Raw genomic sequence first — 26,993 nt, forward strand, 5'->3', positions numbered from 1 at the left:
CAAGTGTAACACTTTCACACAAGCGCATGAAAATTCATATTCACATATGAAATGCTCTCAATCGCATACGATCATTTCATGTATGTGTATGAGAGTGTTTCACACGTGCATGCGAGCATGTCATTTTTCATATTCATAATGTGTATGAAAACATTGCAGTGGTCTCTCTCACTAGGATCACAGGTGATCATTGATGCCACAACACTAATCCATGGCTGACAGCTGACTCAGTGTGTTAACAAAAGAGATGCAGATACAATAATAGTAAGACATCACTTTCAATGTAAAAGTTTATTTTGATAAAATTAAACAACTTGATAATACATTATCATATACGGATGGTAGACTGCCCACAGCAAGTTTCACACCTCCAAAATTACATAAAAAAAAGTGAAGCTGGACACTTTTTTGATTTTTTCTTTTTTTTCCCCCTTGCAGTAATAGTATTTTGTCCTATAAATATTTGGTACAAAAAGAATGAGTTACAATATAAAGAAAATATGTGGACATTTCTGTTTTAAGCCTTCAGCGCAGATCACAGTCACAAAACACAACTGGAACAAACTGCTGCTTTTACCAAACAGCTAAACCACACAGTACAAGCTCCTGATATCAAATCAGAACCAAAAATCAGTAAGCAAACTTAATAACTGTTACTTCTGTCATTTGTAAAATGTTTTCTTTATAATGTAACACTGAGGTTGAGATTCTGATCTTGAAACTGATGAGAGACTAGGGTGTCAGCAGTGAGCAGAATTTGTGCCAGGATACCTTTAGGGAAAATAATTTGGATCATATCATGAAATTTGCAAATAATGGTAATTAACGTGCAAACAGAAAATATTATGAAACAGAAAAGTTCATCATCGACGTTGACATTGGTTGGAATAAATCTGAAAGAAACACTGTCTTTACTGATGTTGTACTGTAAAACTGACTCTGGTCAGATTTATTATATAGATGTTATAGTATTTTTAATATAATTCCTCAGATTGTTTGGTGTCTATTAGCGGTTCTTACAAGTTATCCTGCCGTTGTTGCTTTTTGCCCACTTTGTTGTCGTGTGAACAATATGCCAGCTGAGATGAAAGACAAATTGGCTCCGTGAGCAGAGCAGTCAAGAGAGGCTGGTGCTGGTAAGTGGTTTTAGCCATTTTAAGCAGGACCTTGCTAGCTGTATCCCTTTTTCAGTGTTTCCACTCAGCTAGGTGGCTAAGTGGCTGTACAGATGTGAGCATGGCATTAGTTTACTTTACTTATTATGAGTCAGAAAGTAAGCTAGCTTTCAGCTTGTCTGGAGTTGGAGTTTTGATTGATTGATTGATTGATTGATTGATTGAAGAGCTCCATTGTCTGTGATGACATATTGCAATGGACCTTTTTTTTTATTTTTTTTTTTAGAATAATTCGTACTCTCCATCATAATGGACAAACAGGTCAACAGATTTTTTGTAGAGGCGTTCATGTTACTAAGGTTCCATTTCTTAGTCAAACTATATCAATATATCACTTATCACAAGTTAGTTTGTCTATTTTCCTAATAATGCTGCCAATTTCAGAGTCTCAACTTTTCAAATAAGTTCTCAGCAAGTATGTAAGGAGCCCTGCGAGTAAGTGGAACTATACATTTTACTTCAGTTATAACTGGGTTGTTTTGGTTTGTTCCCTCAGTCCAGACACTGTTGTGTTTGCCATTGTGCAGGCACCATGCAATGGCATTGTCAGAACTTGAGAAGAAAATGGAGTCGATACATGTGGTGAGAGTGAATCAAAACTTTAAAACTGTGCTGTGGAAAGCCTAAACAATGGACTGAGAGATGTGCCAGCAGTAAGTAAGAGAAGAACTGCAAATTGTGTGACAATTCTCTGGAGATGTGAAACCACAAGCACTGCCTTCAACACTACATGTAGTCATTTGATGCAGTTTTATTTTACAAACGATTATTGCAGCTTTATTATTTGATCCATTTATTCTTTGATCAATTTGTAGTAAAATTTTAAATAAAATGCGACAACCCTGCCAGGATGGATGAACCATGTCATTTCTGTAAATATGAAGGATATTCTGAAAGAAACATTGTTTGTGAACTGTCTGTGTGTGATATCTGAAGTTGAAAAAGTTTCCAGTGAAATGAAAGATCTATAGAACTTAGTATACTTCCAATATAACTCAGTTCAACCACAGGTCTGACACAATATACACCTAGTCAACAATCTAAAAATCTAGAAATGGTGCTATGAACATATAACTTCTTTCATGTGCAACACATAAAAAACAAAAAACAGAAGCATCTATAAACCTGTGTAAATAAAAAGAAATCAGTGCATTTTGTCCTCTTTTTACTCTGTGTCCCGAAGAAGCGAAAAAGGCGATTTGTCAAGCGAGGATCCTTCAGCATGATCCTTCAGCTTCTCTGGAATGGTCATTTTGTACAAGACAGCAAAACAGACAAAACGAAATCATGTAAAAGTCATTAGCCCCCTCCAGTCTCAGCCAGCCAACAGGCACCCAGAGTTCAGCTCGAAGGGAAGCAGAAGGGCACTTAGTCTAAGAGAGAAGAAGAAGTCATCTTTACACACACTTCACCTCATGTATGCAGCAGTAAGTGTGTCTTGTCAAGTCCTGAAATAACAACTTTGGGGTCACTGACCTGGTTCCAAACCCTCTGTACGGTTCGCCTTGAATGGCACATGTATGGCACAAAACACTCTGTAACGCGACTATTTGGTAACCCAGGATAAATTAAAGCAAAGTCAAAAAAAGAAGTACAAGTCGGATCCTCAAGAAAAATACAGTCGTATTTTTAATTTCAAACTCCAGTCAGACCGTCTGATATGAGTCTTTGAAGAAGTTCACACAAGTGGAACTGGACATCTTTGGGCTCCACCACTGCGCTGGTTGATTTACATTTCTATATCCATGAGCTCAAATTCCCAGAAATATAAATTTAGAACTTCAGTCCCGTTTTCAAAATGGCGGTATTAATATCTGCCAGCATGTGTGTCTGGGTGTGTGTGGGAGGTGGGAGGGGTGGGTGTGGTTCTCACATTTTCTTAAAGCTCTTCAGCAATGTTCTCAGTCTTTAATAATGACTTTGAAGTTAGATTGTTGCCGTCCTCGGCCCTGCAATAGTCAAAATGTTTCCTGAAATGTGACATGTCGTTGTTAGGAGAAGTCACTGTCCTCGGCTCCGTACAGGTCAGCCAGTTTTCGGAACCTGGGCCCCCAGTCACTCAGGTAGTGGTAGTCCTGTTCAGCCTCAGAGGAAACTGAGCCCAGCGAGCTGAGAGACTCGGCCACTGAGCCCGCCCCCTCGTAGGCGTAGGTGGCCAGCGAGTCGTACGGTGGTGCTGTCGGGTTGCAGTCATTTTCCAGCACCCTCTGGTTGATGAACTCGCGTACGTCCCCATTATCCCGTGATGCCATGCTCACTGGTGGCATGAGGAGACCAGATGCAGCGGGGGCGGGTCGGCGGTGTGGCGGGTACAGCAGAGTATCAGTAGGGATGATGTCACGCCTCTGTTTAGCAGACTCCTCTAAGGCGGCGGCAGCATCAGGGTGTCGCAGTGCCCCGATATCAAAAGCCTGGGTATCCTCCTCACCACCACCCTCGTCGTTGTAGCTTACCACATTGTCCCGGACGTCCTCCTTGGAGATGATGAGAGGTTCCTGCTTCCTCTGGCGTTTTAATGCCGTGAACAGAACCACGATCACTGGAGGAAAGAAGGGAAGGATGCAGAGTTTGAGAATTGAACGTGAGCCATAAGAAATAATTTGACCACCATTTTAGGTGTGTAGGCTTTTAACAGCTTTTCTAACAGAGAAAATACTTACTTAAAGAGAATTTAATGGCAGAGGATGCATTTTTAGTGAGGCGTGACAATAATAACTTGGGCAATGTAGATTTATGGCTTATAAGAGGATACTGGATTCTGTGTGGCCCATGAAATGCTACATGAATAGTAGAAAGTGACAGCATGTATTTCAGGTGAGTGGTGTGGCAGCAGAAGAGGGAATAGAGCACTGACAGCTTAAGTACATCAAACGAATGCATTTGAAATATTCTCCGATTGGAAGAATGTGCCATGTGAGTGGAGCAGGATATTAGCAGTTGGATGATTCAGCAACTTCAGTTAATTTTTTAATAAACCAGAATGATCTCCCAACAGAAAACAATATACTGTACTATAATAAGAGTAGGATTGAGAGTGACTGAGAGCGACTATGTACCTCACACATAGCAATCTTGTCACATGTAAGCCTTGACAAGGTTTAAAAAAGCTGTGGAAAAATATGAGGGCGGCATAGAGTTGGTACAGGCAGACTGTAAGGACAGAAGAAGCCTTTGATTTCAGAGTGGGCTCTGACATAAATATCATGCAGAACATTTGATTGGCTAAGCTCACGCAGGCCAGTTTGAATTTAGATCAAGTAAAAGCACGGTGGCAACAAGAAAGAGCAGTGGTGGTGTTAAGGTCAGAGAACTGAAATAACCGATAATTCATACACACTAGCACCTTATATCACAGCTTGAAGTGCCTGCATAGGAGCAGGAAGGTGTGAGCTAGGAGAATCAGACTATTTAAAATGGAAAAGTAACTACTAAATGACAGCGCAAGAATAAGATACAATAGGCCGTCTGGTACAAGAAGAACAAAAATCTAATCCTGATGTGGAATGCTGATGGTTGAAGTAGTGATGAATATATTTTTATGCATATCCACTTTACTACAATACTGCAGCTTAAGGCTGTGTTTTGATTAACATATTAAATGTCGTTATATAGTGGGAATCGGCACTATTTGTGCTTCTTTCTGGTAGAATGTAAAGTCTGAATATGTTTTCTGTTTAATTCTGCATTGTTAAATCTTGTGTTAATCTAGTGTTTCCAGACATTTTCCTAAAGGCAGTGCTTTAACTTTCAGTTTATTTGCAAATAATTACTTATTTTGATGAGAGCTTTGGCTAAACAACAACAGATGACAATCACTTATTTGCACCCTGCTGAAATTCTTCATTTCTAGTGGTTATTCTGCTTAAGAACCTTTGAAGAACTATTGTAGTAGCTGAGTACAAGTAGCAGTCTGCCTTACAGGAACTGCCGGCAAATACATTTCATACAATCTTAAAACCTCCATTTCAGCCGCATCGGTGAGTATTCTACAGGTAAAAGACATAACACTTCACAATGACTTTACAATGACTAAGTCAAAATGCTCTACCTAAAATAAAAAAATGTATTGTATGTCAGCCAAGAGTCATGGCAGTGACCTGCACTCCTTTCGTGATCTACCAGTCGATTGTGTTTAGTGTATTAGGCACCTCTGTTCTAGGGTCTGCCAAATGGCTCAGAGATCTGGCTCAAGGCCTGAAGAGACACGCCAGAGAAACAGATGTCAATGAACTGAATTACATGTTCTATAAAAACCCATCCAGATGAAGGAGAACCAAAGCATAACCACAGCATGAATATAGACCCACCTAGAGTTGACCAAAGAGCATTACTAGATGTGCATCTGGACAATAAAGAAATGAAACAACACCAATTGCAAGTGGTGTGTGGTCTTATGAGCAGACCACCACAACCTACCAGAAAAAGAACTAGTTAAGATTTAACCACGTAAATGAAGAGCTTGGCAGCATCAGACATAATCCACTCCTCCAGGCTGAAGAAGCTAACCGCACTCCGTGATCACCTGGCAGCATCAGTGAGTGAACTCATTCATATATAAGGCAGGGCAGTCCCAACTGTAAAGGAACACCTTTGCACTACAGGCCAATAACCAGCCTCAATAATCCGGCAGATAGGTTGAGTTGGCACATGAGCAAAGAAAGGAACTTCATAAAACACACTTTGACCCAGCTGGTCAATCCATTCTTCCTTGTTTAAGGAAGGTGTTATTGACCGAGATCCACTGATTCCACTTTCTGTCTTTCTTCTAAACACTGAAAAACCATGTAATCAGACATTTAATAAGGCCACTGCTGCCCATGGGTACAGCCAGTCTCACATGTATGCCTACCTCTTGTGTATATGTGTGTCCGTACACCTCTCTTTGTGTTTCTGTGTGTGTCCACTAAGTCTGCAATGACTGCACATTCAGAGGCATAAATATGTATTCGTTTTCCGAGCAGCCCAGTGAACTGTGACCACTGCATGAATAAGAGGATAAGTGGGGATGTGGTGGCAGATGAGATGCATTCATTTCCATGTGAGGTTTGCCTCAGACCAGCAGCAGCACACTTGAGCTCTTAACCAACATTGCTTTCATAAAAGCAACTGAGAAATACTGCGGCTGTGAGTGTCGTCCATGCTTGACACATGTAAAGTCGGCTCTGATATATATATATTTATTTGCCAATTATATTCAAAATTAATTTTGAATATGTATTTTCTCATTCCAATATGCCTTTTAACTTTATTGTGTAAGTATATTTTGTTGTGCTGTGTACAAACCAGCAAGTTCAAGTTCTGTATTTCATAAACATAAGATTTGAGCAACGTCTTAAAATCTACATTTATCAAGATGTTTAGTTTGTCTGCAACCGCTCCAGTAGAAACTGATATTTTATATGTGGAAATCATTTATTCTCAATAAAATTTTAAAGAGCCCCTGGGTTGGTTGAAATGAGCTGTATGGATAAGTATGTTGGTTTGGTTTTTAAACTGAATTTTACTTATACTATGTGTTGATATTCATATTCATTGTTGGATTGTATGAACTGTGCTTGAATTATATTTTTCTCATTTGTGCTAATCACATCGAAGTCTTGTTGACAAGCCAGGACCTAACATATAGTACACATGTACGGTTCATTAAAAGGAAGCTTTATTTATTGCTAGAAATTCAAATGGCATGCAGGGATCGACTACTAGTATACATGATGTATCTCACTTTGGAATGCACCTTAGTTTTCTTAGTTTACATTGTTTTTTCTCATATTTTAATCTTTTATTCATTGAGATCTTTACACAGTGGCATTTTTAATCAATTTGGTACAACCATGCACTGCATGCTGAAAATATTTTACTGTACTTACTCAGCAGTATGATGGCACACAGGAGGATGGCAATGAGGGCTCCAGTGCTGAGGCCAGGAGAGCTGCTCAGAGCCTCTGTGTTACACAGCTTCATGTTGCCTTCGCGGTCGCAGGTGCACACCCTGACAGTGAGGGTCCCTGTGCTGCTCTGCATGGGGTAGTCACCATCGGTGATCACCACAGGAACCATGTAGACACTCTGGAGAAGGCGGTTGTAGCTCACTCGACGAGTCAGTATGCCAGCAGTGTTATCTGAGTCACACAAGGTTTCGTTGGGAGATTATTGTGGCATGCCTACAGTGCACAGTGTGTGACATTGTTGCACAGCAGAGGTGTGAAAAAATCACTTTATTACTAGGTTGCAAAGAGAAATGTGTGTGCAGCAAGCCAGCATGTTTCTGATATACAACACGGGACAAAGGAACTACAAAGCAGGCCTGGGTAACAGAAGTAATGTACCTATCTGATTAATATCTTAATATTGATAAAATATTGACTTCATCATACAAGTGGCCAATCACATTGGAGAAAAAAACAATGGCAATAGTGTATGTAAGAAAACCACAAGATAAAATTATAGCCCTAATAAAGAGTTATGTACAGAAATGTGGTTCTGTGAAAACTGACTGATTGCCAGATGTGTACAGCATATGTTAAGTGACATGTCCAGGCAGGTCAGAATTGACTGATTGACAGAGTTGTAGTATAGGACCTGCATATCTGTGATTTTTAGTGGTTCTGGCGAGTGTCTGTGGAGAAGCCAGTGTAGCTGTTTCCAGGCTCTATGTTATATACTTACTAGTCCCTGCTTTAAATGTACAGTGATCATTAAGAGTATAGGACACCAGACAACAAGCTAAGCTAAGTTGCATCGCATTTTTAAACGTTCCTGAACAGTTCACATAAGTTAAATGTTGAATGTCTGCTGTTTGTTTGTAATAGTCAACACAACCTGGGTCACCCTGGGTCAGGTCACCTACCTCCATTGTCTCGGACAGTGAAGTTGCTGCGGTGGCTCCCCTCAGTAGCCAGGCTGAAGAAAAACTTGTGTCCCGTTGACGGTTCATCAGCGTCGACAGCACTCACTGTCTGGATCCGCTGCAAGACACACCAAAATCCATTAATATGAATTTTCCAGTTAGCTAAATGAAGAGCTTTCAATAAATAGAAAACAAGTGACTGGGTTACAGCTTCCAGTCAGAGTGACAATACACATTAATGCCTCACTGTCAGCATTGTGCGGCTGAAATATTGATCGGCTTGAATATCAGAATCGATGCGTAATAGCTCATAAAATATAGATATATAACTAACCATCATGCGAGGACAAATGTATGTAATTGTATGTAACACCAGCAGATAGCAGAAGTAGCTGATATCCAGAAATCCTACCAGTGGCTGGAAAAGGCTTGACTGAAAGGCGGTAATAGTTGCAGCACAGGAACAGGCTCTAAGTACAAGATCAATAGAAGCCGAGATCTACCACACCAGGAGTGACCCTGGGTGAAGGCTGTGAAAAGACACCCTTGAGACAATCCACCAGATAACAGCAAGATGTAAGATGCTAGCAGGCAGGGCATCCATAGAAGGTCATAACCAAGTTACTGGAACAGTGTACAGGAACATCTCTACGATAAACTGCAGAAGAGGGCCACAGTGATAGATGTAGTAATTCCGAGTTATGGCAACAGGAAGAAGGAACATTAGAAGCTCAAGAAATAGCAAGCACTGAGAGAAGACCTAGAAAAGATGTATGAACAACATAAATACTGTACAGGACTCCTGCAGCCATGGATACAAGCAGCAAAGCAACTAGGGGTTATATGGCAATTATTTAATTATTATTATTTTAGGCATACACTACACAAACTTTACAGGCTCTATATCTGGCTGATCATTGAGAAGCTGTGTATTCTTGTTATTTTTCAGTTGGTGACAGTATGTACGTAATTTTGTTTTTAAACTCCAGTTTCTTTAACTCAATGGGAGATACTAGCTGAGAGATTAAAGGCTTTAACAATGATCAGTGCCAATAGCAGACACATGTGCACACGCAAACATACACCAAACAAATCCAAAGCCTGGGGGTAACAGCGGAGGATAGCTGTTGAACAAATACTGTTGATAACAGTGACGGACAGATGAAAGGGCGGCAGAGGAATTAAAGGATGAAAGGATGGCAGAATGACAGGGACGTAAGGAGACCAATGGCAGCAAGCCACCACACTGAAGAATGTGGAGATGATGCTGGTTACGTGTGTGTGGTATGAGCATAGTGTACTATGCCTAATTTAGTTTTGTTGCGTTATATTTAACCTGTCACATATTGTATGTGATTATCCATACAAATTTATGTTTTTATCCAATTAACGGTTGCGTGATATTAGATGCACAATAAACTCGAGTGTCTGTGTGTGGATGCATTTATCTGCTTGTAAATCCCTATTTACAATGCTCTGTGTATGAAAGCTCTTGTCAGCGTACATGGCAGATTAGTATGTCAGCCAAAACAAAAGAACCCCAGCGGTCTCCAGAAACATAGTCAGTCAAGATCTCAGTTGTGAGAGTGAGTGTGTGTTTGTGTGTGTGTGTGTGTGTGTGTGGTGTGCGCACATTAGTGGAATCCCATACTGTGTGGTTCAGTGTACACTCACACTAAGTACTGCACCAGACCTCCTAATTCAGATATTATTAAACATTATTAGAACATAGCGAAGGCAATCTTCTACTACAAAAAACAAGCCATTTAGGAAATAGAGTTGGTTTGGTGTATTGACTGTGTAACGCACACAAAACACAAGATGTAATTGTCTGACTAGAAATAAAGTTGATTCATTGATCATTGGGTCAGTGTTGGTAATGGCAGATTCCATTAAATGCTGTGTGCTTTGGTTCATATTGAGATTACCAGCTCAGTTTAGCCTCTTGTCCTTGGTATGTCTTTGAAGTGATTCATTAAAGCACACCCCTGCGCAGTAACAACAGTACCACCTGCTCTGGGCAGGCTGTAGAGCCAGCTGAAAAGCTGTAGTGGAAGTCATCCAAGTTCAGCATTCCACTCTGAAATAATGTCACAGAGCAGCTCCCCTAGGAACTACCAGTAAGGAGCAGTTTAGCACTATAGCTGCATGTGTTACATGGTTTATTGAGGCCCTACATCACTGTCAGTTTTTTTTTTTTTTTTGGGTATAGTTCACAACTTAGTAGACCTGTAGACTCCAATCATCTTTTGTCCATTGCCCTTTCTTGTTTCAGTCTATCTTAATTATGTTTTGCAAAGTTTTCTTTAGAATCCTGCAGGTAGTTTACATTGTGCAAATACTCACAGTGAACATTACAAGTTGGTACCAGTATATTTGAGCAGTATTTCTACTCTATTAGAGCACAATGTCTTTTTTTTTGTCTGTTTTTTAACTACAGGCCATTAGGTGTTAGCATTAGCTGGGTGAAACAGACAAGTACAATACGTCTTGTGCTCGTTTGTGCTCCTCCTTCAACATTTCGCTATAATTCTTTGTCTCTAAACTCAAAGTAGACAAAACAGACGTGCAGTACTTCTTTTCCATGAGCGTGTTTCCACACAATATGATAGCATGTGGTATCGTGTATGACTGCTGTGATGAAAGACTTTTACTGTGTTTGTAGCAGAAACGGTCTCAAGTGATAACTACTACAACAATGAACTCCCAAGCAATACCCTCAGAATGTCAAGGAATTACATTTGCAGCTAGCACATATTTCCATGTCTATAAGATGATTTAAGTATTTCTTGTATGGGATTATTAAACAATCTAATATAGGGCCTATATTTTTTTCTCACACTGCAGCGCTGTGCCGTTCCTCTCTCATTTGTCTATCTCTTCTCCCCACAAAGAGTCCCTGCTGGTTGAGGTGAAGTAGTAATTAGCAGCTTCTCTACACACTCAGCACTCAGTTATATTAATCAAGTGATTGCTGAAGAAATAACACGCGTTAAAAAGATGATGTCATTAAATTACTGCTTTTCTATCTTTCATATTATCATATATACATTTATTCATCTGTTTGTCTATTTACCTATTAATTCATTTGCAACAGTTACAAAGGGCTCGAGTGAAGCAGTTCTGTCCTGTTTTCAGCTAAGACCCAAAGTTAATAAATTGATTAATAGAACTCTACAGTATACCACAGACTATATATAAATATGGACAACAGATCACCAATCTCTTTCATTGGCCAAACTGATGCTATATTCCCGGGGACATGGACGGCACCATCTTGCGAGTTTGGAGTCAGAGTCTTCACAGTACGGTCCAAGGGTGGAGTCACATGGAGCCCCATTATTGATGGCCTGCCTTCACTTTCTCCAGACTTACTCACATTTTCATTAAATTAATACTGTGCTCTGCTCTAGCCCCTGCAAATAAATGCTGGATTATACACTGTATTTATTTATTTCATTTGGGACTATCTATCTAGCTATCTATCATCTATATGAAAAAATGCTGTAAACTAAGAATGCTTTCAAAAACGGAAGTGTTGGCCGTGTGATAAACCTGTCATACCTGGCCAGCCTTAGTTCTCTCACACACAAAGGTTTCGTACACAGCGGCAAATGTCGGCGCATTGTCGTTGATGTCCAGGAGACGGATGTAGACGGGGACACGGCTGCTCTGACGAGGGTTATCTGGAGGACAAACAGAAAAGAACTCACGCTGGGGACAACTTAACAGTCTGTTTCACTTTCATACCCTTCTACACATCTGCCCACTGTGAGCCATACTAAACCCACTGTGCAGCTCAGTGCCCTGCTTAAAGGTATCTTGTCAGCAGCTGATGAGGGAAAAAATGTGAGTGTTAGACTTCTACTTTATTTAGACATATTACAGAATACATACAGAATAGGTTTGAAGAAATAGGAAATGTCCAAAACACACACACACACACACACACACACACACACACACACACACACACACACACACACACACACACACACACACACATATATATCTGTCTATGCACTATAGATATAGATATAGATATAGATATATAGCCCTTGTCCAAGTAGTTGGTGCTGCAATTTTCACAGCATGTCTCAGTGCAAGCCAGGAAACCAATCAGCCTTCTATTTCACACTTGGGCCTTAGTCAAATTGTATGTGGTGGCTAAGGTTATTTGATGTTAATAAAAGCTGAAACCTCAAGAGATAATTCAATGAAAACTAAACAAACTATTTTACTATAGTTATTACTTACTTATTTATATTTTACCCTTTTTCTTTAACAAACAACAAATCCAAATGATAACGAGTCCAACAAACTCTGAAAATGTAGCAGCAGCGTGATCCATGACTACTTTTTTCTGTTTCTATTACTACGTTACTAGTACTACAGGAACATTTATACATATAAAATCGTACACGTCAGTAACCCAGAATGAATGGCATATTACAAGTTGTTCCTGTATACATATTAGTGTAGAGTGGAAACAGCGAACAAGAAGCTCAACTGGTGGTTATGTGTGTACCACAGTAATCTTTATCCATTCAATATTCAATCAGGACACACAGGAAGCTGAATGATAAACAAAATGAAACCTCTGTGTCTCCGATGCTCCCATGATTTCATTTCTTTCACTATGTTTTGGATGGCATCCACTTCCTTCTGTGGATGGACTTAAATCTGAAATCCTTTCTCACATTACACATTTGATAAAAAAAAAAAAAAAACTTTAATAAGATCCAAACGCACATCCTGTATATAAAGATATCATCCAAAGTGCAAACGCATGGAGTAACATGGAATTTGCATAAGTCAGCTCACTGGCTGAAAAAACCTTCCTGATCGCAGTGTTGTTTTGAAACGCCCAGACAAGTGCGTTATTCAGATAATCTACAAACTTAATTGAGAACAGTGCTGGTTGCTTGGTTGAAAATAGAAATAGTAAAAATAGGTTGTCACAGTTGATGGATTCAGCATCTTGGAGGCACATTATTGAGAGACAAGCTACTGTTGTGTTTTTCACTCCCATTTCTATCAATGGTCTGAAGAGGACAAACTAATTTCTGCATCACCCTCCATTTTACATGTAGTCACCAAAGATATCAGTGTGGGTGACCATACAAGCCGTCTGGCTCCCTACATGTGTAGTCTACATAGATATATCAACTTTGCAATTAGCCCCAGCAGCTGAACTTACTGAACTCGGTGGCAACGACTGAAATGTTATGCCAGGCGGTCTCCTCTCTGTCCAGGCTTTTGAGCAGGAACACAGATCCATTCCCCGGATGGACATTGAACAGGCGGTCCATGTCAGTGAGACGGTCGATAGAGTACCTGCAACAAGGGAGACGGCGAGAAGGTGAGAAAGGGCTAAGTTAAACCAGCAGGCGGAATGAACTACTGTAACCCTCACATCTATGTAACCCCACCAGGGAGTCAGCGCGACAGAGAGAATAATTGATCCCACTGTATCCATGATGGGGAAGAGCACATGGCTACAGAACTGAGTCAAAAGTGGTGCTCTGTTGAGTTATTGTAGCTATGTTTAAGTCTTTAAATCTGTAGGAGATACGGAGCGAGCTCATAGACTTTTTATTTCTGAGAATCTGAACTGCTCAACTGAAGCTGTTTTCGTTAGCATAGGAGACTCTTGGTTAAAATGTACCACTAACCCTGTGGCCAGATGTAGCTAAAAGCTAGGCTGTTTGTTGTATTCCCTTGCAAACTTAACAACTTTGTTTTGTAAAATTGATACTGATCTCCCCGTCTCAGTCTCTGAAAGAGGTGAATTAAATGGACGCTATGCAAATTATTAAATTGTTTGCTCAGACTAAACTCACAAAATATTCTACATAAAACAATCTAGATGAGGAAAAACTAATTACCACACACTGCAATGTTGTAAATATCTTCCATGTGATGTTGTAAACCTAATGTCTGATACACCTTTGCACTAATTCTGGACATCCTCTTCCAGATGGTGCTTGGATGAAGACTCACCCAGAGACAAACGCAATTGTGTTGTTTTAATGCAGGGCTGTTTTTTGTCTTGATGTAGGCTTAATTCCTAGTTAATGTGCACACCTACAAATAGGCACACTGGTGTGTGCAGTATTTCGCAAGCTAGCTACAGCCAGTGTGTGCAATAGGTTCGCTGAAAGTAAAAAAAATAAATAAATATTTTTTTGTTGCTTGGATTGACTCTAACCCAAGAAATGAGGTACAAACTTTGATCTGTACGCTGGGCATGAAAGAACCAACAGCTCTGATAATCAAACAACTGGAATCGCATAATTGTCGCAGTGGAATCTGCAGCATTCTGTCCTCTCCTCCTATTCACTCTTACTGTAGCCTGTTCAAAACATCACAGCCACTGGAAAAAAATAAAACTTTCCACTGTCTGCGGACTGCTCACAGAGCATTCTCTATTTTTGAACTAGTTGCTGAATGCAGCTATTCACAGCTTCAAAGCACCCCATAGATAATAGAACTGAGATGCCTTTGCCTGCGTCTTTACCGCCTGCCTGTCAAAGTGGAGGCAAACTGCTCTTTGAACAGGAACTGCATATTATACTGTATATGAACATCTCCAGTGTCTGGATCAAGGCTGGTTTCACTACTGCATCTACTCAGTGTCTAACAGATATCAGCTGTTAATTATATACCTTTCAATCTTCATTATTTTTTGCATAAAGAGATATATGACTAAAGAAAATCTAAAAATAATTGCCTTGGCTTGATTATAATTAGAAAGCACTCAACGGTAAAAAAAAAAAAAAAAAATAGTTCACTGCTACAATGTGAATAGATATATCCTAACACAGAAATGCACAAACAGACGAATAATTGGATCTGTGTGTGTGTGGCCCCTTGTGACACACCATTTAAGAGCACTCCATGCTTCTATGCTCATTCTAATTGGAATATGGTAATCATCAGATTGCCTGCTTCAAATGTTGAGTGTTAATGGTCCAGTTCCACTCCCCACTGTGCTCTGTTCTGCCTGCCACAGTTGAAAACACCTGCCATACATATATTCTGATTATTTCCAACTCATCCAACAGTTCTCTGTGTTTATTCCGCACATTGTTATAAGTTCACGTTTGTTTCTTGTGGCTGTGGTCTATTTCGTTTTTGGCGGCGACACAAATTGCCCTGTGAGAACAGGATGTTTTTAACTTATCTGAACAATCTCATACATCCTGATCAATGAGTGGTGCCAACAGAGCAAATTACTCAGGGCTGTAGGCTTTTTATTTTGTCAGCACCAGAAAATTCCCAGGATGTATTGATGCCGTCTGAGTAATGGACAATTACTAACAAGAGAGCAACTGAGCTCGAACACTCCTAATGCCAAGCATCAATAATGAACAGTACCGCAGTGAGGCGATGGAGTTTAAATATAGCTTGTAGGTGCAGGTTTTTGTTGGGCATGTTACTCAGCAGTTTTCCTGCAGCGCTGAATAGTCCACAGACAGCTGTGCTTATAATCTTAACAGTGATCCTGGTACCACCTGATTTTTTTAAACCTACTTTATATTTCTCTGTTCAGCCTGTTATCAGAGCTCTTTGCAAACCTTCAGAGCACTGGGGGCTATTTGATGTCAAAATGCTAAGGAGTTTGGCGGAGATTTCTAAAATAGCAGGGAAATAAATGTAGACATGAAAGCTTTCAAATAAACGACTCTTGGACTGCACAACATCACTCGAAAGAGTGATTTCTTTGAAATCTAAAAGAAATATTCATAAATACAGTTTGTGAACATATCTGAATACATTTGATATGTTTTATTATTACTATTGTTAATAAAAGGAAATACAACAAAGCTTCTATCCTGTCCTGCTTCTGAGCAGGTATGCCAGGATCTATAACTGACTGACAAACACGAGTTTAAAAAGCTGTTGTAGCTTCCAATTAAACTGTAGTGTACATTCTGAACATAGTTTACATGTATAGGTGAGGATCATTTTATAGCTGACTATCATTTTATAGATAAGGATCATGCTGTTTAATGTGGATCAGTAGAACAACTTATCTATCTGGTCTCTAAAGGGAGGCACTGGTAGACCAGACATGTAAATATGATACAGTCATTTGAAGTGCAGTGAAGATACAGGTTGATGTTTGTTCAAATGTGTGATGAGTTTTAGGCTGCTTTTAGTCAGAGTGATCATCTGCCTGTGACGCAGGACTTTTCAGAAAATTAGAACTCAAATCTCACTTTTCTGTAACAGAAGTAAGGTAGGACCAATTAGATCTATCAAATAAACAAATAAAAGCACAACATATAGTTGTCAGAAGTTGTGGTCTGTCTGTAGAAACAAAAGCTGCATTTGAAACTTGAGTTGACTTTTCATGTGTGAAGCTGTAAGAACCTAAGGAAGTCTAAAAGTGGGCCATTTTGCCTTACTTCACCATACTGCGAACACCATCAGGGTCCATGGCGCTAACCGAGCCCACGGCCGCGCCCACTGCAGCATCTTCCTTCACTTCCATCAGGTAGCTGGCTTTCTCGAACAGTGGCGGCTCATCCACATCTTCCACAGCAATCCGAACTGTGGCCATGTCTTTGGAGCCCATGGGCATGAAGCGAGGGTCCATCTGGGGGTTCTGGACCTGGATCTCTACCGTGTACGATGGCTTCTTCTCATAATCCAAAGGCTTCCAAGGAAAAATAAAAAATACATGCTTATCCATGGTGACGTAAAGCTGGTGTTAACACAATTTGGAAAATATGCTGTTTATTTTAATTGACCAACAACATTTATCGTGTATTGGACAGACTAATGTTCCAAAGCCTAATGTTAAAAGACCTAATATGTATTTGTGAGTACAAAAATAGTATCTATGCCATCAGTTTTCCAATATCTATCAGTTAGTGCTGTTTGAATTTATAATCGTAGGAGTCACATTTCAGGCCGTGACTGGGCCAACAATTGAGTTTTCATGCCATAGTAACAGAAGATTGGGTGTCATGTAAAATGTTACATTTACTTGTAATCCAGCAAGGCAATCACTGATTTAATATCACATATAAAAGCTGAGAAGTTAAACATCAAAGGCAGGATTTATGAAATTCAAAAACACATTCTTCTACTGTATCACTGCTGCTGACTGAATGATCAAAGGGTGAGAAAACCCGAACCATTAATAAAAATGTGATGGGAAGCAGCTGACAGATCCAATCGGATGACAAATGATGATGGTGTTTCAAAAGTGCAAACAGTTTTGATGGAATCCCTCACATCATCTGCGGCATATGCTTCACGGTTGCCGTTTCATCTGAGAGCAAAGCATCACATACAGTACACTTGAACACTTCTACATGTGACGCTTTCTTTCTTGACAAAAACTGTGGTACAGTCTTCATCTTGTATCCTGCTGACAGCATATATCACCAAATTGTTGCAGTTTGAACAGTAGCAGCACAGTAGAACAAAAGCGTTTCTAAATATCAATTGTGACTGTACATGAGTAAATACACACTGCAACGACACCATGAATCATTTCTAAAATCCAGCAGCATGAACACCTCCAGCCCTGTGTATTAGTGCCTGCTGCAAAGGTTTGCACTGGGGGTAGTGAAGGTAGATGAATAAGTTTAATTTGGCTTCTTTCATCTGTCAAGCATGCCTGGGCTTTGCATATTAAACAGTACATGTAAAACAGACTACGTGGGCAGGATCCTTATGAGTCAAAGATGCAGGATCTGCTGAATCACTGCTTTAGAATTAATTTGATTTAATGGTGTAGGAGAAATACCAAGATAATTCAACGCCTTCCTTGCCTCAGAATCAGGAAAGCTATGGGTTATACTACAGATGCAGTTCATGTGTAATGTACAGCAACTGACAGCTGATTATTGTCTGTATTTCACTTGCTTTTCTATTAAAGCATAATTTAACCTATTTAGATGTTTTTCATTGTAATTCCCCGTAATACATCTTGTTAAAAGTTTTTCTCTTAAAGCAGTTTATAATCCGAGTATTCAGATTAGTACCAGAACTGCCGTTAGCACTTTAAACTCCCTCTCACCTTGCTGACAGTGATGACTCCCTCCTGAGTGTCCTTGTCAGTTGAGATGTCGAACATGTCCATGCCGTCTCCGCTGACAATGGTGAAGTACATCTCGGCATTCTTCCCAATGTCTCTGTCAGTGGCTTGAATTCTTCCGACTGGGGTGCCAGACTTGGATGACTCGGGCACTCTGAACTGGTATATTCCTACAAAAAACAACACAAACAGTGGTTGGCGTAACAAGGTACACCGATATGATGAACTGTAAGGTGACTTTTAAATTATTAGTCCTCATCTGAGTGATTTTCATATCGACATTGACGAATTATTGCTGCACAAAAATGAGACCACTGGAAAAAGTCATGTCATTGTATGTTGTTATTGTAAATAGTTGCTATTGTTATAGGACCAATAGACTTTTAACGACCAAGGTAGAACATGTGAGGCCAAGATATGAAAAGGATCGACCTAGACTACCTACCAGGTCACAATAGGTCACAACAGGTTGTTTACCATGAGGATGCATATCTCACTTCTTTTCATATAAATGTATGGGTTTTGTATGACAACAGATTTTGAATCCGTCATGACAGACTGATGTCGCACTGTGTGGTTCCCTGTGTGAGGAGTTCAAAATGTCTGGAAAATGTCATTCTGTTTGTAGAATTAAAGGCTTTATATTTTACAAAATGCATTCAACCTCATGGAACACCGAATCTCTTTAGCTTCGAACCTTCCACAGTAATGCAGGAGTTTACTCAAGATGTGTCATAAAGATATGACACTAATGTCATCCATCACAGGAAATGGATGTACCACATAAACTCAGGAAAAGACATAGAGAAAGAACATCATAACAGGTAGACAGCCAGGACAAAAGTAGCTTGATCCAAAAAAAAGTAGTGTAAATGCTGATGGAAGCCAGACGCAGCAACAATGTCTCTCTGCCAGGTTGCTGATGGTCATTAAAAAAGGCATTTCAACGTATTTTCTTCTGAGTGTGACGCATCCGTTTGTTCTCAGGAATAAGTGCAAACACTGTGTTTCCGTCTGTTGTTTGTTGCTGAGAAGATTTTTCTCTGCTGAGATTTTTCTCCCTCATTGTGACATAAACACTGTCTCAGCCTGCTTGGAAAAAGAAATAGTCCGAGCACACAAACTCACCTAAAGAAATGCAAAAGTGATGTCTACTATATGAACCTGAGGCTGTTTCATATCAGGACACCACTTTTGCTGGATGTGTGTGTGCGTGTGCGTGTGCCTGTGTGTGTGTGTGTGTGTGCTCCTTCTTAGAGATGTCGTGGTGCACATGTGTTCGAACCACTTGAGTGAGTAATTATATGCTGCTGAGACACAGAAGGCCTCATACACCCTGACATCTAGACACACTCAGGCTGCCACTGTTTGCCATATTTACGTGTCTGGAGCCAAACAAGGGATTGAGATAAAAAATGTACTCATGTGTACACACCTATTGTAACGAACAAGGAAAACACACTGCCACTGCTGTCTTATTTAACACAAAATCAATTCACAGCTGCCAAGTTGATAGTGTACATATTCAGCTCTGAAAGTAAACCAGTTACCAACCAAATATACAATACATGAATAAGAGATGAGGGGAAAACTGATGATTGTATACAACTCAACCAACACCTTCAAATGTTATTATCTCTAAATGTTCCAGCTTATGAGAAAATGTTTCTCACTGATGTGTTGATCAAAGGAAAATGACTTCCTTTTGGCGCTCTACGGGTGGCAAACGTGTGACTACGCTTTGACGATAAAACGACCTCTGTAATTACCACACACAATATTGCCACATTAACAACAGACCTTTATCACAGCAGGCACAAAATATTTGCATATATTAGCAGAATATTTGCAAATCACACACATTTTTGAGCACTAGAAGATCCAATCAACACCAAAGCGTGCTTCTTGTCTGAGAGCCGAAAATCACAAATTGAACTGTCAAAGTTGTCCCATTTATATTCAAGGTATGTTGACTCACAACAACAACTCATGCGCTTAGAATATGTTGAGCTGCATGGTAAATTCCCTCATTATTTCAGTTGCATGGAGTCTTTCACATGTTGTAGCAGTCTAAAAGTTATATATTAATAGTAACTGACCTAAACAAAATATAAACTGACTTGGCACCAAGTCCATGTCGATCTCACACAAACTAAGGGGCCGACTTCTCCTAATGCTAGTGTCTTCCAGTTATATGACAAATATGGGCACAGTCATCTAGATAACAGACCTAATGCTGTGACACAATCATTTTATAAACTATTTAAGTCAATCTAACGTTGGTTGACTCATGAACATGTCATGTTAGATGACCTTGGAAATGAGCCATAACTTGCATGAATGTGAATCCTTAAGCAAATATTACAACGACCCTGATATCAAACAATAAGAATAAAATAAGGTGACAAAAATTTTGGCAGAATGGCCAACCCTACACAACATCGTAGTAAAACAATGTAGCCACAAGAGCAATTGTCCTTTATATCCCAACACTTTCGGCAGAGCATTCAAGTACACATTGCAAAAAAACAAAATACTGAAACAAATAAGTGGGAGCCTGGTGATGCCCTAAAGACCCCAGAGGTAAAGAGAGAAGCAGATTTCATCTCCACTCAGTTTTCTTTCTGGCTGGTTGGAGATTGTGTTGCCTCTTGGCTCAGACATCGACATGCACTGATTGGAGTCCTGGTGTGAAGTGAAATGAATTGGCAAGCATGTGTGTGTGTGTGTTCACGACAACTGCATGTGTGTTTTTTTATGACCAGTTTCTGACCTCAAGATTTAGGACAGTGTTGGGATTTAGCAGACAGGAAACATACAGTATATATTGTCAGTTAAGTGTGGTGATTCAAACAGGATGATAATACCACATGCGACATGTTCGGTTTTGAGCGTCTTTGCCCCCTGACCTGGAGACAGACACAGTGGGTGCTAGTCCCAACAGAAGATAGGAGGGCCTCTGGTATAGTGACTGTGACTGAATGAAGCAGAGATGGAGGGAAAAACTATTGTGGATCAGGAAAGCGAGAGCTTCCAGGAATACTGTAATAATAATGCATTATGTATTTCTGAAATCCACACCAGGAAAACATTTAACCAACAGAAGTAACGAGTGAAAATGCAGAGGCAACTTTAAGTCCCTTGTGACTTGTGGTTACACATTCTAATTTCCACACAGCTAAACTTTGGAGCCCCTGAGGGTCTTAGGCCTTGAGGTAGTTGTTTGTGTTGCTCTGATCCTATTTTGGCTCACGGTGCTGAACATTCATTCTTTAAAAAAAAAAACAAATCCGTGTTAGAGTAAGTGGAAGCATATGCAGCTTTGTTGAATTACGTGAAATGTGCCTTTAAAGACGGTCAGCGGGTGTAGCACGACGTGCAGTGTGGCTATCTGATATTTTTGATTCTGTTAGCGCGATGCTCTATTCACAGCACTGTGGCCTGTGCAGCATTATATCTGTGTTATTGGATTAGCTGCGGCTAATCTAACAAGCTTACATTACAGCATTGAAATTGGCCATATACTGGATTCAAAGATTAACCCCATATTTAGAAAGGGCTATAGATTAAGTTCCAATTATGAACATTAGAGGGCAAAATTGGACAGTCTAATCTGCCTTCACATGGAACCAATTTGAATTAATGAACTATTGTGGATGCTAAAATGTATTTGTGTGTTGGCATTGACCATTCTGGGTCGGTTGCTATGGGAACGTGCCACACTTTATAGGAAAGGCCTATCCCGCACAGGTGAGAGGAAGATGAATTTATTTTTATATATAAAAAGAACTCAAAGTATACTAATTATGAGCAATGTAGCTCAGAAAACTCTGGTAGAATGAATAAACATCATTAAGTTCACCTCTGCTCAGAATGTTATCAAAGCAGGCATTTACCAGACTCAGTAATAAGAGATGCTGTCAAGCTGCATTGTTTAAAATGTGGGAGACTGTGCTCTAGGAGCTTGACCCAAACTGGTGATTTAAAGCAGGTACCATATCACAGTCTCTGTTGCCTTTGAGCTACCTTTCTTTTCAGTTTACCTTTCCACCTTCATGGAAATGAAACACAAGCCTCTGGAGTGCTGAAACTGTGATGGAGGTCGTCATGCTGGCTCACTTCTTGCATTACCAAGCATAGACATTTGATGCATAAAAAACGCTGGCTGTGCTCACACCGGTCAACTTCACAGCAGTCCAAACAGTTGAGTTCTAACTAGTTTCCATGTTTAGCAAAAATAATCAAATTGCTACAAATTGTACGAACTGTTTCTGACTACTTTCTGACATTTTACAAACTAACTGATGCTGATAATTGCGAACAGTGACCTACAGATTAAATAATGAATACCCATTAGCAACAGCCTTAAACCATGACTGTCCAAACTATAATTTAAGTCTGGATTCAGAAGAGGTATTATAAATAGACTGTGCTGTTGCTGAATCAACAGAGGCATTGAGAGAGATTGTACTTCTTGGTACAAAGCCCTTATGTTTACAGTGATTACGGATTAATTAAGTTGAATTAATTGAGAAAACCTTTGAGAAGAATTCATTTTAGTTGGATTAATTCCCCTACAATGACCCACACATCTGGTGAAATCGTTTTCCAGATAAGTAGCATTTCATTGCTACAGAAGAAAGGGTTGGACTTTAAATGGGTCCACATGCTGGGGGAGAACTGTGCTTCTGCTGTGATGGACAGGATGAGTTATATAGTTAGTTAGAAACTTCATTATGTGTGCTGCTATGTGCATAGTGCAGCAGAAGCTTTTCGCCTCTGGCTTGTCAGTTGAGCACTAAACCATAACAATTTTGTGAGCAAGAACTGTGAGCACAAAAAGTCAACAGCAATTCAAGCTGAAATGTTGCTTGTGATTGGCATGCTGCGGCCCATCATCTGCATCACCTTAACAAGCAGCCTCTGTGCCTTTTCAGATCGAATAACCGTTATGTACCTTCAGACTTCAAACTTCTTCCGTCTTATTTCACTGCTACTGAAATATTATGTAATTAAGGAAAATCAGACACCAGTAAAAAGTTTGTATCACCTTTCCTTCCTCATAGAACTTGCAGTCAGGTTCTATTCAGACCTGTTCAGACCTTGCGTTCAAATCTGATCTGGGCTATCCAGTCGCAAGTGACCGGCTTTAGGTACGTGTGTTCAAATGTGTTTCCCGACCCAATCTCAATTTCATGCTCTGTATGCAAATAAACTCCATCATCATCAGGGGTGCAGCAGAATATTTTAACAGCAGCTGTCTCTAATGGATCTCTACCACTGCTCTAGAACCGAGAACAGCGCTGTTTATGTATGTGCATCATGACTTTGGCAGACACGTTATTATTTACTGGTCTCTGCCCTGATGACTGCACAAGACTCGCATTATAAATCCAGCCCTGGCAGTTTCCATACGTACTGTAACTCTGGTAATAAACGTAAATAAAGACAGTGATTAAGCAAATACATAACTTAACCCCACATGGTTCCTCAAACATCCACATCAACAATTAACTCAGAATTACAGTCGTGTACTCAAAGTAAGTACTTTCATTCATAAATTCTTACTTATTTTTTTGTAAGTTAACAGCTACAAGGTAGTATTTGTCAATGTTGTTGTTTAAGTGTAGTTACGACTGACAGTTCCAATGATAAAAAACAATAAAACAATAAACGGAATATTTGCGATCACTCCTCGCCATCCGTTTAACGTCCTCGTACTTGTAGAGACGCTACAGTATTGTATGCTAACGTTATTTCTCACCACTTCTCATCCCGGGTGGAAGTGATGTCAATGCATAACCTCTAAACCAGTCTGTTTTTTTCTGAGTGAATGAGGCAAAACTCCACTCATGCAGGAGCAATCCTGTTGAATATAGGTGTTCTTTAATGCGACTCAGGACCCACTGCAATTATGCGACCTAAGAAATGCAGACACATGCGGCCCAACCACCTCCAACTGTGGTCAGAGATCAGATCTCTCAAATGTGATCGCACTTAGCCCCTTTCACTCCCTCATCACGGCCATAGTCAACACAATTGAGATGGAGACAGCAGCTTAGTTTTTGAAAGCAACATTATCTTAGCAATGACTGCTCCATTTACATTTATAAGGATTTCATTAATATGTGGACTATACTGTACAGATACAACCAGCAGTAGCTACCTTTTTGTTAGTGATTAAACACTGAGCTGCTGCATAACATCAAATTTTTTTAATCATTTAAATGTAACACCTCCCTGATGCTCGAGAGGAATTCTGAATAGTGGGTTTTATGCTTCTGAACTCTATAATTAATGCATGTGTGTGACTCAGTGTTTCATCATTTGCATGCAATCTGTCCTCCTTCTTTGTCGTTGTCTTACTCTGAGTGAAGCGGGGAGGGTTGTCGTTGACATCAGTGAGCGAGATGTTAACCACAGTGCTACCAGTGAGCCCTCCTCTTTGCCCAGCCATATCTTTGGCTTCGATGACCACCTGGTAGTGCTCCCTCTGCTCCCGGTCCATGTCACCGGGACCCAGGGCCGTCCGGATCACACCTGGAAAAAAATTGCACATACTTTTGTTTTTCACTTCTGCCCACAATTCTATTGATTCTTACTGGCTAGTGTTCATCATCAGCCCTCCTCACTGTCTGGTGTTTTTTGTGTTACAATGATATTTAGCTTTTTGTTCCCAAATACAAGATTGAATCTTATATCTGTAGATTCAGTACACAGCTGGAGTCAGGACATGTTTAGCTTAGTTTGGTGTAAAGACAGACAAAACTGTTAGCCTTACTTTGTTGCTGACTGATTAACATACTTTGGATTGTCAGAAAATACTTTGGGTTACTTTGGGTAATTTCCCCAATGAAAAAGTAGTCAGATGTTAGCAGAGTCTGCCATTTCAAAGCTAGGATAAAATATTAAATATTCTCTTTATTTAGTCTCACTGATATCAGCCTCATCATTATTGTTTCTTCTCCTACAGGTGATGCAAGATTCCGTATTCCTACTGCTGTCGCCTTATAAAACAACAATTTAACAGGAAAAATGTAACTAGATTTCATCCGCGTTCAGCTGGCACAACAACTGTGATGTAGAGCACAAGTGTCCATAGTCGGTGGCTTGAACAGAAAAACAAATTAGTGTACTTGTGTTTGTAAATTTTCAGACTTGAAGAGTACCTAATTATCATCACGCCGAAATGAGATAAATAGCAGGAGTCGATTCTCTTGGCAAAGTACCTAGAGAGCCCATCAACCAGATGTATTAGAAAGTCACAGTGTGAGTCTCTGATCACTGAGATGGTGGTGATTAATGTACCAACCAATGTGGAACGCGTAGTTCTTTTACTTTAATGTGAATTTGCCATTACTGAGGTAACAATGCCAAATCAACCACCGAAATCTTGAGGATTGAAACTTTAACTCCTAAATATGTGCCAGCTTTCTTTTCTCACACTTATAAAAATAAAGCAAAAGAGTGTACTTTCAAAACTGTTAAAATATTCCTTCAAATACTGAGTTCTAGAGGTGCAAAATTGCTGTTTACTTCAGCAACAGCTTGTCGTCTTCACGTTTTCCTTTTTTTGCCACAGACAACAGCAACAGTCTATCATTGCTGTAACAATCCATAGCCAGCAGTAATCTGACCATGGCCTGGGTCTCCTGTATTTGTTAGAAACAAACAGATGAACAGAGGGAAGGAGATTACTGCCCTGATTATCTAAATGCATGACTCACTTTTTATTTACACAGAAAATACATAAGACGGAGAAAGGGTTGAGTTTTGTTTTTACTGCAGCAAATACCATTTTCTTTTTCCTTATTCACCGAAATAGTCACACTGATGTGTGAGATGAAGGTAGACTAAGTGTGCACTTATTATACATTACTATTTCTTTCCAGATGTTTTAACTCAAAATTAAATGTTGACAAAAGAAGAGCATCTTCCTGGATATCAGCTGATTCACAGTGCTTACCCAAATTCTGACGCATATAAAAAAATGTCCTACACAGAGAATCTAATACATTAAAATTGGTAAAATGAATATGGAAGAGTGAAAGTAGTTTTCTATTAAATTGTTTGTAAATTGGAATTTAAAACACAGTATGCACTATCAGAGCAGCCCAGCAGTCAGTAGAGCAGCAGACACTTTGGGATAACTTCCTGTATTTCCCAGAGTCAGATAGATAAACAGCTATTAATTTAATTGCTGTACATCCAATATAGAGATGCATCTGTGGCCTGTTTAGCCTTGCTTAGCACAATGAGCCAGCTTAAAGTAACAGCACCATTTTCAAAACTGTCTAAGTCTGCTTCCTCACAATAAAGTGTTTCAGTGGTAAAACTTTTTTAGGCTCTTCCTATGAAGAAGCTACAGGGAGTGTGACTAGAGGACACTGGTCAATATCATCTGTTCATAATATTATAGCTACAATCATTTTGATGCGAGCTGGAGTTGTTAGGTATTGGTACGTTTCCTATGCTGGGCTAGATCTGTTCAAGCTACATCTTAAATGGAACGCGTTTAAGCTACACCTTCTGCATATGGACTGACACTAAAAACACATGCAAATCTATAGGAAATGGTTGCAGCCAGCAAGCACTTGCAGCATAGGTGGGTTTTGTACCATGTCATGGCAAGGCAGTGCCTTCCTGAAGTGTTATAATGGTATACCATGCTTTTAAATGGGTTTAATGCATAATTTCTTTTATGTCGATCTGCGCCACTGTGGGGTACTGTCAAATATACCTGTGTTTGGGTCCACAGAGAAGTATGGGTGTCCCTGGCTGATGCTGTAGACCAGTTTGGCACTGCTCCCATACATGCTGTCATCAGCATCTGTAGCCGTCACCTGGATGACTGATGTACCTGAAAGATTCACATTAACAAGACCATGACAAATATCACATGAAAACAATCTAG

General features: G+C 39.8%; 1 protein-coding gene across 1 annotated transcript in view; it reads right to left on the minus strand.

Moving 5' to 3' along the window:
- Nucleotides 1-272: 272 nt before the first annotated feature.
- Nucleotides 273-26,993, minus strand: part of cdh6 (cadherin 6) — a 63,684-nt gene continuing 36,963 nt past the window's right edge. The window contains exons 4-12 of the mRNA XM_047590334.1: nt 26,820-26,939; nt 24,446-24,619; nt 18,062-18,249; nt 16,437-16,687; nt 13,223-13,359; nt 11,587-11,708; nt 8,023-8,140; nt 7,043-7,294; nt 273-3,714 (exon numbers count right to left, since the gene is read on the minus strand). Of these exons, the coding sequence (XP_047446290.1) occupies nt 3,167-3,714; nt 7,043-7,294; nt 8,023-8,140; nt 11,587-11,708; nt 13,223-13,359; nt 16,437-16,687; nt 18,062-18,249; nt 24,446-24,619; nt 26,820-26,939 (1,910 nt within the window). The 3' untranslated portion in view covers nt 273-3,166. The remainder of the gene's footprint in view (nt 3,715-7,042; nt 7,295-8,022; nt 8,141-11,586; nt 11,709-13,222; nt 13,360-16,436; nt 16,688-18,061; nt 18,250-24,445; nt 24,620-26,819; nt 26,940-26,993) is intronic.

The sequence above is a fragment of the Mugil cephalus genome, chromosome 7, assembly GCF_022458985.1.
Source record: "Mugil cephalus isolate CIBA_MC_2020 chromosome 7, CIBA_Mcephalus_1.1, whole genome shotgun sequence".
Lineage (NCBI taxonomy): Eukaryota > Metazoa > Chordata > Actinopteri > Mugiliformes > Mugilidae > Mugil > Mugil cephalus.